Consider the following 12,336-nt stretch of genomic DNA (forward strand, 5'->3'; position numbering starts at 1 on the left):
AAGACAAAATGTTATCACCATAAATAACCAGGAGATCTATTCACAAAAAATCGTAAGTTTACGACTACGACTTAAACTTACGATAATCCTAAGATTTAAGTTACGAGCTATTCATGAAAGTGGTCGTAAGATCGACACATTGTCGTAAGTGAAAATCGATCGTAAGATTTTTCCTTCCTTGGCTACCGACAACTGCTCATGCGCAGTACGCTGTGCGGGAAAAGTGAAAGTAGCAGACGATTGCGCAACATGAGCGACAGTACTAGGAAAAGGAATTGGAGTGCCGGAGAAATATCTCTCCTCGTGGATCTTGTATCCGAGAGGAAAGATGTTTTGAGAGGGCGAGCCCAAATACTGCTTCTATTTCAAGAGAGTTATCATGTATTTTGTTTATCCTGCTACATATGGTTTTACATATGATGTCTAGAAGGAACTATTTTTAACAAATTTAGGCACATTTCTGTAGTGGAAACAATGATATGGTGTAAACAATAATGTATATGACATCCCAGTGTTTTTCAAATACATCAAAATTCACAAGACTTTAGCCATTGACCATGTTGACTGAAAAATTAAAGCTTTGATTTATTAGGTTACCTTCATTAGGTCAATGCAAGAGGTGGTTGTGGGTTAAAAAACATTAATTTTTATTGGTATTTAACCATGAAATGACAATTTGAAAACAGTTTTTTTTTCACAAAATGTAGAGAATTGAAACATTATAAATTTCAAAAAAAGAACATATACATGTGTATGCATATATCTGCAGTAATAAAAGTGTATTTTTACAGTGGTCATTAATACATGTAAAACTTTGGAGGATCAGGATGGCTCTAAAAGAAGTAAATGTAAGTAGTAAAAAGTGTTATATGTATATTTTTATTGATTTGCTTTTCCTTTCTCTCTCTCTCTTTCTCTTTATAAAATTCATACAGAATGAATTTTAATTATACATACTTCTTTACTTATTTTATGAGTAGAAAAAAGGAAAAATTAAAGTTATTGATTTTAACTGTAATTACCTAATAAATATCGTTTGATTTCAGATGAGAAACAAAGCAGTAGAAAGCAGAAGCACACAGGTGTGTTGATTTTATATGTTCATGACAGTTATCTTGCAAACACTGACAATTTTGGCCTCCAACTCCAAATACATTCATAAATCTTATATGATTTTTTTTATTGTCTTTTGAGTTATTTGAGTTATTTCATAATTAAGGACATGTTAGAGGAAAAAACATTTTATTACATTTTCAACAGTGAAATACTGTGATTTATTTATTGAATAAAAGTGATTTTCTCTCACAGTGTGAAAGGATACCAAAATGATATTCGCACTCGTGAAAATATCCAAAAATCCTGTCGCACTTGTGAAATAAATTCCATATTCATCTACAAAACATTGAATATCATCTATATATTTTATTAGATTTTAATTACCTTCCTGTTCAAAGAGAGTTAAATTCAATTTGTGTTTTGATTAAAACTGCTTTCATCTTAGCTTGTTTTACTATTATTAGAAGTCCATATATTATTTTAATTTAAACATTTTTGCCTAAGTGTATTTACTAATTATTCTTAATTTTTAGGAGAAGATACATCTGAACTTCTCATCATTCAGAAGGAAATGTTGGAGATAATGAGGGAAGATGTTGCCATCAAGAGGAGAATACTGGCGTCTTTGGAGGAGTTGGTGACTCTAAAGAAAAAAAAATAAACACCTTGAAGAGCAGGCCAAAGGCCCAACATATTTTGAGTTGTAATGTATTTATTACATGTGTGGCTAGTTTTTAGCTCACCCGAGCTGAAAGTTATAGTAAGCTTTTCTGATCACATTTTGTTTATTGTCCATCTGTCTGTAAACTTTTCATATGTTGACTTCTTCTCCAGAACCACTTGGCCAATTTCAAATCACAAAGCATTCTTGAGTAAAAGGGATTCAAGTTTATTTAAATGGTATCTTTTAAAAATCTTCTTCTTAAGAACCACTTGGCCAGAAAAGTTGAAACTTATATGAAACATTTTTAGCTCACCTGAGCCAAAGGCTCAAGTGAGCTATTCTGATCACTTTTTGTCCGGCGTCCGTCTGTCAGTCTGTCTGTCTGTCTAGCTGTCTGTCTGTCTGTAAACTTTTAACATTTTCGACTTCTTCTCAAGAACCACTGGGCCAATTTCAACCAAACTTGCTAAAAAGTATCCTTGGGTAAAGGGGACTCAAGTTTGTTCAAATGAAGGGCCACGCCCTCTTTCAAGGGGAGATAATAAAGAATTAGTGAAAAATTAATAGCATCTTTTAAAAATCTTCTTCTCAAGAACCACAGGGCCAGGAAAGATGAAACTCATGTGGAAGCAATCTAGGGTAATGGAGATTCAAGTTTGTTCAAATCATGATCCCCGGGGGTAGGATGGGGCTACAATGGAGGATCAAAGTTTTACATAGAAATATAAAGGAAAAACCTTTAAAAATCCTCTTCTCAAGAACAGCAAAGCCATGATGAGTCATATTTATATGGAAGCATCCTCAGGTAGTGTAGATTCAAGTTTGTTCAAATGATCAGGTAGTGTAAATTCAAATTTGTTCAAATAATGAACCCCAGGGTAGGGTGGGGTCACATTCAGGATTAATGTTTTACATGGGAATATGTAATAGAAAAAAATCTGCTAACAATGAACAGCTAGGCCATATTGACTAAGGTGAGCTTTGTGGCCAATGGGCCATGAGGATCAACTCTTCTTATCAAAGTGTTTAGCATTCATCTTTTTGTCTTTTGTGTGTCATCTGTTTACCTATCACATTAATGATTGTTTGTTTAATGTTACCTGACTGACCTTAATTCCGTGCTCCAACACAAAAATTTTTTACATGCTACACATAAGGCATACCCGGTAAATATATCTCAACTTCTCTCTTGTTAAGTATCCATTTTTACAGCTTTTGGGTAGACTGTGTAATAAAGAGATTTCATATATATAGTAATCATTCCCAAGTTAAGAAGGCGGGGGGGGGGGGGGAGGGTTGTGGCCATTTTCAGACTATATTGATCTCCTTTAGAAGAAGAGCTCCATATAAAGATATACAAAAATGATCAAATTTTAAAACTAAAATTTATGAAATGTTTCTTTACAAAATGAAAGTTGACAGGTTAAGATATACCTAAAAAATTAAGTTATATCTGATGGTTAATTTGTTGACCCCCCAGCCTCCTTAAGCAATTTTTTTCTGCTAAAACATGTTTACTTCTGTAAATGGCAGGGTCATATTAGTTATGATTTTACTAATGCATTCCCATGTAAAAAGTTTGGTTACATTTTGATCCCCTAGAGCTAATGTTGGGGCCACAGTATAAATTAAATGTTACAATTTTTGATTTTTATGTGAATGAATGGGAAAATACTTTGCTTTATATGTTCTGATGAAAAAAGCAAGACCGTGTTGATTCATGCTAGTGTTGGGGCTCTTGTTTATCTTCCTTTGAAATTTCATCCTACTCTGTGCAATGAAATATATTTATTTATAACAAATTTCCTTCAAATAGTCATTTTCAATCAATTTTTAGAATCTCCATTTTTTTCTGTTAGTTCATTTTAATATATAAGGAAATTATGATGCTGCTGCAAAGAAATATTTATTTTACAAAAAAAGTTCCAATTTCATTGGTTTATATCATATATTATAGAACAGTCACATGTATTACATACCGGTATTTTTAAAATGGATATACAAGAATCCAGTCTAAACATAAAGTTTTACATGTATGTGCAACATACATTAAACACAGCATTTTTTTTAAATTTGTATACAATTTTTGATCCTTGATTTAAATGAAATTTTCAATTTTTACATAAAATAGAAATTTGTCATTTGTTCTTAACACTTTTCAAATCTGTTAATTAAATTTTTATTTTAAAATAACCCTGTTTATGTGTGAGTAAACAAACAAATGTAGCTTTTTTTTCTTCTTGTTATAAATTACTTGTACACAGATAAATTAATTCAAAATTAAGAGTAAGAGTTTATCTTGTCATTTTTCCAGAACTCTGCCACATAAGAAACTTATTCATTTTTTGTTTCGTGGTGGTAAGGATGCACTAAGCCAGCATATGTCTTTTCAACCAGACAGTTACATAATAATTGAATCCGTAGAATTTTTAAAGGTATAATGATACCTGTGTATATATGAGGATAACCTACTATTGAGCTACCACTAAACAAAAAGATGAACAAGTCTTTCACGTTGCAGTGTACCATCACGATCTTGTCCCAGGCAGACAGTGTCCTCCTCAGAATTTATGTCAACTATATCACCCCCAGGAGTAACCAAAGGAACTTTCCTCTCGATGCACATGTTGTGCAATTTCATTGCAACACTTACCACCTTAATACACTTTTCAGGACTGAATGGCAAACACCCTCCAGTTTTGTGCAAGCACCTGAAAAAAATGACCATATTGAGCCTCATTCAATATTAATTTTGTGATTGATTGATTGATTGATCGATTATTGTTGTTTTACGCCTAGTCGGCAATATTTCAGCCATATTTCGGCGGTATGAATTTAAATATTGTAGGAACGGTTTGAAAGTTTTTGAGTTTCTCAGGCTATTAATTTTGTGTACATTGCTAGAAAACAATAACCCAGGTGAAATTAAATGCAATTTTTACAAGATTAAAACCAATGGTTGATGCTATACATGTACCTGAAACGCGATTTGAGGACGCCAAAGGCCCTTTCTACAACGACCCTTGTCTGTCCGTGGGCCTTATTATAGCGCTCCTCTGCCTCTGTTTGTGGATGCAGCTTTGGGGTCATTAAGTACGACTTTAAGGGGTATCCGGAATCACCAACCAACCAGCAGTTGCCTAGCCCCTCCAAAACCTCACGCAGCCTGCTATTGTTAAAGATGAAACTATCATGAACGGATCCTGGCCACTTACACACCATGTTCGTGAATCTGTAATATTCATATATCATAAGATATACACTATTGTTTATACTTGAGAAGTAAATGTACACGTATGAACAGTATATGAATAATCAGTCTCTAACCTTAAAGCTGAGTCAACCACGCCTTGAACGTTTAAGGCGTGATATCCTTTACGACATATGTACACATATTCGTCTTCCTTTGGAGCCAGGATAGGAATCAATGTCCCATCGATAGCGCCTATCACCCCAGGAAAGCTTGCAAGTCTGTAAAACTGTGTTTTGGTTTTTACGATTTCATGTTCTGATGTTGGAAATTGAATATTTTGCAATCGCAGGTCAAGGGCTGAAACAACTCTGTGTATAATTCTGGATACCGTGGGCTGGGAAATCCCGTGTATGTCCCCGCACTCTGACTGAAAGTCTCCTTTTGCCAAGTATCGCAAACACACCAGCATCTACACAATTAAATAAGACAAGATGTGTCTGTGAAACACCAGCCATTCAAAAGTCATGGCCAAGGTTAACGGTTTTTTAAAAGGTGAAATGTATTCGTACCCAAAGGAAGGTCTTGTCTTGAGGATTGCATAGGCGTTGGAAGCAAATTGAAAGTGGGGTGGCTAATTGAAAGTGGGGGGGGGGGGGGTTAAATCAACAAAAAAGGTAAGCCACAATTTTCAATGCCTATACAAATACAAATATTTAATTGGCACAAACACAATTACAGTAATTGGTAAAGGCCCACACAGAACACATTAATAAGTATAATAATACGGTAGAACACAACTAGAATACAAACAATTGGTGTAGCAAATAATGTAGTGTAATAAGTCTATCTTTGCAAAAAGGGGGGGGAAGCCCCCCCCCCCCCCCCGCGGTTCCGACGCCTGTGGAATATACATGTAAAATACGAAAGCCATAGCTCCAACCAATTAAAAGTTATGGGCAAGGTTAATCAACTAAGAGACAAAATATTTGATTTGACTATACTGTATGTGTATTGAGGGGGGGGGGGTTGAAGCGATTGGGGGTACGTGTGCTGAAATAAATGCCATAAAATGCATCTAACATTGTAATTTTGTTAATTTAAAAAAATAAAATTGCTTAACCTATTGTTCAAATTTAATTAATGGATCTCCACCCCACGCCCTCCCCCGAACCTTGGCTTGTGACGATGTGGAAAAAAGATTTTAGAATATAAACTTTAACCATTGATAAATAGCAATTTCCAAGGATATATCTTTCTTTTGTAAATATTCAGACAAAAATATTCTGATACCATTACCATACATTATTACTTCTCTGAATTAATAAACCGGACCGGGGGGGGGGGGGGGGGGTATTAGATTATTCCCACTGTGAACAAGCTATTTAAGCTTCCTTTTGGTATGTGAATGTTACTTTACTGGGTCTACAGACACTTTTCCTGAACTGAATTCCTCTTCATTTTTAATAATACAAAGTAGACAGTGAAATATTTGGTGTTTAAAAAATTATCGGGAGATTTTTACGATAAAGGCTTTCTATTTTTGATAGCAGAAATTTTGAACATCGGCAAGAAGTATATAAAATAAATGGGATGTTATCCATAAAAACTGCATGTATCATTAGAAAATAGGGGAATATTATCATTTAATAAAACAGTAAGGTAAAAAAAAAAAGAAAAGAACACAATACGAGTACACACAACGAGTCCCCTTTTTTAGAATTAATTTTACAATGGATTTCAATCGGGCATGGAATTCATACTTTAACAAAATATTAAAATGAAAGTAGTCTGTACTGGTATATTGAATGTATACCTGTGTTATTTCAGGTACCGCATAACTTCGGGAAGTTGGATTTCTTATATCATCTTTCACAAGGTCCGTTAAATGTAAAATATCCTCTCTTTGAAAACGGTACCGTGCTAGTATGTCACTGTCCGTCATTGATTCGAGCGGATTTGTTCTGTCTCGAAATATCCTCGGTGTAGGTAATTTTCTAGTTCTGTTTTGATTTTTTTCTTTCATTAATACAATTAATGCGGCGGCCATTTTTACCTCTAAGACTGTTACCATAGTAATCTTAGACTTACGACAGCCTCAGGGCACTCGTAAAGTTACGATAATTTTTTATCGTAAGATTATCGTAAGTATTTTTGTGAATAGCTCAAAGTCTCCAAAAAAATCTTACGACAATCTTACGTCTACGATTTATCGTAAGATCTTTTGTGAATAGATGTCCAGGACGAAACCTGCATGGCTCGTGCTATAACTATGCCATTTGCCAAAGCCAATCATGTCCTCACAAGGGAATGACATTCACTCACTGAAGGTGATGACGAGCGTAATTTAGAAAAGTTAATTTGGAAATATAAAAAAGTTCCTCAATGGTATTTTTCAAAAATGCGTCATCATCAGGATCCAGGACAACGACAGACTAAACTCACTAAAGAACTTTGTAGGTTTGTCGGTGTACCTACAGATCACCGTCTAGCCGTTTCGGATATTAATGCTTTTGAAGAATTTTTGAATGTTGATATTTTGGTGATAAGGGCTGTAGGCGGAAATAAATTTATCAAAACCCCTCCCGAAGATAGTATAAAACAACGTCTCTATTTATATTTATCACATGTAGAAGATAAAACTACTGGAACCAAAATTCCTCATTTCGATGCTATTGTTAATATTTGTGGGTTTTTTGGCAAGTCAAAGTTTTGCTCGCGTTGTTTAGTTCCGTACAAAAATTTACATCAATGTGAATCCACGTGTTACGTATGTAAAAGAAAAGAAGAGTGTAGACCATCTAGAGTGAAAATGAGTTGTAAATTATGTCATATGACTTGTCGATCACTCTCTTGTTACAAAAGTCATTTAGTTCCGCAAGGTAAACGAAAAGATTCGGCGTATGCCAGGTGGTGGAAGTGTGTCACATGTCAGAAAGTGATAGATCGAAAGGTGCTTGAACCCCCAAAACACGTGTGTGGCGAGTGGATGTGTAAGAGTTGCGGGAAATATGTCCCAGATGACCACCTGTGTTTCATACGCCCAAACGAAAGCAAGAAATCCATCCCCAAATTTATTTTTTTTTTATTTTGAGTGCACGCAAAGCGATTGCATTTTACAATGTCCCGAAGGATATACTCACGACCCGGCGCGATGTAAAGACTGCAGCGGATCGACTTCTTCGTTGTGTTCAAATTGTCAACAGTCGCATTGCGGAAAGTTTGAACACGTTCCAAATTTAGTCATTACTCACAAAGTTTGCGAGATGTGTATAGATGAACAACACATCGACGTTAAGTGTCAATTCTGCGGAACGCGATGTCCTGAATGTGATCATTTTGATCATGAAAATGATTGTATCAATAATGAACCATGTGAAGAGACCTGCGGTTTTCAAGGAGAAAATATTAAACAACAGTTTGGTCAATGGCTTTTTTGAGAACATCATAAAAATTATACCGCGCTAGCTCATAACATGAAGGGATATGATGGGTATTTTTTTATTAGAATATCTAGTCGAGAACAGTATCATACCGGAAGTTATCTATTCGGGATCAAAACTTATGTACATACATGTCGCGAATCAATTAAACATCCGAATTCTCGACTCTTACAATTTTTTGCCTTCAAAACTATCCAATCTACCAAAAGCTTTTGGTTTAAGCGAATTAAAAAAAGGTTATTTCCCTCATTTCTTCAATACAACTGATAATCAAAGTTACGTGGGGCCATACCCCGATCCTAGTCATTACGGATGTGATACTATGAGTAATACAGATCGAAGCGATTTTTTAGCATGGTATCAGGCGAAAATCGATAACAATAAACAATTTGATTTTGCCAAAGAAATTGTAGAGTATTGTCGAAGTGATGTTGATATACTTCGTCAAGCTTGTTTAAAGTTTAGAGAAACTTTGATGGAAATTAAAGGTAAAGGTGCGTTTGAATTAAATGACGAGGGGAATATTGAATATTATTTAAAAGGTAGCGTGGATCCGTTCCACCATGTAACCATTGCCAGTGTTTGCATGGTAGTTTTTAAGTCTAAATTTCTGCACGAGGACTTAAAAGTTAAACTTAGACACGAGGATGGAGTCTTATGGGCAGAAGCCAGGCGATTTGATGGAGAAGTTCGCGTAAACATTCCGGGAAGGGGGTGGGTTAACACACAGACCTTACAAGACGACGATTATTTTGTAGAGGAGGAGCAATTTATCGATAGTCCCCTTGCTCAAGTTCCATCATCGGGATATCATCGCGATCAGTATAGCAAAGCTTCATTTGAGTGGTTAGAATGGGTAATGGAAAAAGAAAAGAGAGAAGGAAATGTTCCGTTATATATAAGACATGCTTTAAATGATGGAGAATATAAAGTTCCAAATTCAAAATATAAATTAGATGGATGTTGTAGGGAAACAAACACCGCTTATGAATTTCATGGATGTCTATGGCATGGGCGTTCTATATGTTACCCGGAAAAACGTAGACTTCGCGTGCCGCGCACTAATCAGACCTTAGATGAACTGCTTGCATTAACTATAAAAAAAAGAAAAAATATCTCAAATCTCTCGGTATGACTGTTGTGACTATTTGGGAGCACGACTTTGCGCAGTGATGACAGACAACACTGAGGTGTCCGACTTTGTGGCCTCTTTAGACTAACAGAAAAGACTGAACCCCCGAGATGCATTTTATGGAGGGAGAACTAACGCCGTTAAGTTGTACAAGAAAGTCGAAGAAGATGAAAAAATTCATTATTTAGATATTTGTTCTCTTTATCTGTCCCGTTAACAAGTATTGTAAATATCCCCTTAAACACCCCCAAATCATAACTAGGGATTTTCAAAGCATTGAAAATTATTTTGGGTTAGCTAAAGTAAAAGTATTGCCTCCTAGAAATCTTTACTTTCCCGTTCTACCTCAAAGAATAAACGACAAACTAGTGTTTGCTTTGTGTAGGAGTTGTGCAGAACAGGAGAGACAACTGCGTTGTACTTGCCCTGATGAAGACCGCTGTATCACAGGAACATGGTGTACACCAGAGATAGTTCGGGCAGTTCAGGCCGGTTATAAGATTGTTAAAACGTATGAAGTATATCATTTTGATTGTGTTTCTTCACCTGGTGACCCTGAAATGACCTTTTCGGTGGATACATTGATTTATTTCTCAAAATAAAACAAGAGGCTAGCGGTTGGCCGACAGACATACAAATGGAAGATGATGCTTTGCAATATATTTTTGATAATGCAGCTAAGGAAAATATTCAACTAGACCGCGAGGCTATTTGCAAAAACCTCGCACTCAGATCTATTGCCAAATTACTTTTAAATTCATTTTGGGGAAAATTTGGGCAGCGCTTAAACATGCCTCAAACATCCTTTTTTCACGATACTGAAGCTGACAATTTTTTTTGCAAATCTTTTTGATCCGTCTAAAGAGGTCACAGACTTTCATATCATTAATGATGAACTGATCCATACTACATGGAGAAACAAAAGTGGTCTCGTTAAAGAAGATTACCAGACAAATATATTTATTGCAGCATTCACGACCTGTTGGGCCAGGTTAAAACTTTATGACGTTTTACACATGCTCGACAGACGTGTCTTATATTTCGATACTGATTCCGTTTTCTTTGTCAGTAGAGGAGACGATGTAGAACCAGAAATTCGACCTTACCTTGGACAGTTGACTAACGAGTTAGCTTCTCCTGATGATTACATTATAGAGTTCGTGTCTGGAGGTCCTAAAAACTATGCATTTAGATCACTTCAAGGAGAGCAGATCTGTCGCATTCGCGGGTTTTCACTCAATTATAAAAATTCACAAATCTTAAACTTTCGTTTCATGTTAGACATTGTTACAACTGACCAGAGCAAAACTTTGACTGTAACAAATCCTGCAAAATCACTAGGTCTAAATACTTGTATAAAATATATAACACTGTAGAAAATAAACAATATCAACTTGTTTATTCAAAGAGAGCAATACTACCAGATTCGTATGACACTTTACCTTACGGATATTGATAAGTGTACAATTTTTTTTAATGCTCTTTTTATCTTTTTTCTTTTATGTCCATGTAATTAAACCAGGAGTCTGGTATATTATAGAACAACATATGACAAGACTTTTTTTTATGATTTATTGTATATTTTAACAACATGAATTAAAATGTTCTGATTAAAGTTTAAACCATTGCTGCTTCTTCTTCTTCTTCTTTTGTATAGACTTGTGCACAGGAAACCCGGGTGGGGGTCCGTTTGTTTTCTTTTTGACGATATATCCAAAACCTTGTTGATTTTTCTTCTTTTCTTCCAATTGCTCGTTTGGTAAATTGTCTTTTTCTCCTTGAATGATCTGTGGCTCTTCTTTTGATTTTAAGAGTATGTCATATTTTTCTTTTGGTATTAAAAGTAACTCCCGAGACATTATTTAGTATACTCAATGACGGTTTCAGTAAAATAGGTGGTATTGTATGTTCCCGTAGTAATAGATTTCGTTTGGCACTCGTCTTTATCGACTTGCTGCTCAGTTTATGAATGGTGTTTTGATGAGGAGACAATCTCTTAATATAATACTTCGTTAATGGAAATGTCCCCTTGTACACGTTTAAAATTACCTCACATAAAGCCTGTTGTTGGTTTTCGGTCATCGTTCTTAATAAAGCTTTTCTTTGTTTGGGGTCCTCTGAACATAATGTTTTAAGGAATGCTGCATTTGATGTCGCCAGAAGGCTCATGGTACTCGAAATAACTCTTTTTGGTATTATTCCCTCGGTAAATATATCACGGTGTCTTCCTGTGGAAATATATGCGTGCGCAACCTATATTGATCTTGACTGGCTGGTTTCATATCAACCAATAAGTATCCGTATGGTTTTGATGTTGCTTTTTGATATGTGTCCTTGAAATACGAGGATTGCCCTGGATAGACTTGGGCCCCAAATGACAGTATCTGTCTCGAGTCTCTCAAAGAACAAAAAAAAAACACGTAATGACAGTTTAAAGACAAACTGCGAAAATTCTTTGACTGAAAAAATAAATTCTGGGTTAAAAAAACACTGTGCAATTCTTGTGATGTGCCGCGATGCTAAAAACTGCAACGGTTTCTTCACTTTTTGCTACCTGTGTCATTAAATCGTCTAAAATCAACACGATATGCTTCATATCTTCCGTCCATTCTTGTATTTGATCTTTGGACGGTAACCCTTGATATAAACCAAAATTCGGAATGTTTTGTTCCATGTCCTCGAACAAAGGTTGATACTGACTATAACAGTAAACTATTTTGTGTGGCGGAATTTCAAACATTCTGTTTGAATTCGTAAAATGCGATAAATAAAATGAGTTTTTCCTGACATTGTTGCGCCTGATATCATACAGGTTGTAGGTGATTGAAATCGTAAAACGGATTCGTTTTCC

General features: G+C 35.4%; 1 protein-coding gene and 1 long non-coding RNA gene across 2 annotated transcripts; one reads left to right on the forward strand and one right to left on the reverse strand.

Moving 5' to 3' along the window:
• The first annotated feature begins 788 nt into the window (after positions 1-788).
• LOC133198561 (uncharacterized) lies at positions 789-1,684 on the forward strand. The gene is made up of 3 exons (XR_009722492.1): positions 789-848; positions 1,047-1,082; positions 1,590-1,684. It is a non-coding gene; the product is annotated as an uncharacterized LOC133198561 (long non-coding RNA).
• A 2,290-nt stretch (positions 1,685-3,974) lies between these two features.
• On the reverse strand, positions 3,975-5,386 carry LOC133198562 (putative nuclease HARBI1). Its single transcript, XM_061334638.1, has 3 exons — positions 5,048-5,386; positions 4,698-4,952; positions 3,975-4,431 (listed from the first exon to the last, which is right to left on the reverse strand). Exons 1-3 carry the CDS (start codon positions 5,380-5,382, stop codon positions 4,206-4,208), a joined length of 816 nt encoding a protein of 271 aa, XP_061190622.1. The 5' UTR covers positions 5,383-5,386; the 3' UTR covers positions 3,975-4,205.
• Positions 5,387-12,336: the final 6,950 nt, after the last annotated feature.

This window comes from Saccostrea echinata, unplaced genomic scaffold, assembly GCF_033153115.1.
Source record: "Saccostrea echinata isolate AGI-Se365-2 ecotype Australia unplaced genomic scaffold, CSIRO_AGI_Sech_v1 ptg000033l, whole genome shotgun sequence".
NCBI classification, from domain to species: domain Eukaryota; kingdom Metazoa; phylum Mollusca; class Bivalvia; order Ostreida; family Ostreidae; genus Saccostrea; species Saccostrea echinata.

Coding starts and splice junctions, on each gene's coding strand:
- LOC133198562 (XM_061334638.1), bottom strand. CDS start 5,382: ATGCTGGTGTGTTTGCGATACTTGGCAAAAGGAGACTTTCAGTCAGAG. Junction 4,953..5,047: donor GTGGTTGACTCAGCTTTAAG/GTTAGAGACTGA, acceptor TGAATATTACAG/ATTCACGAACATGGTGTGTA. Junction 4,432..4,697: donor GTCCTCAAATCGCGTTTCAG/GTACATGTATAG, acceptor CATTTTTTTCAG/GTGCTTGCACAAAACTGGAG.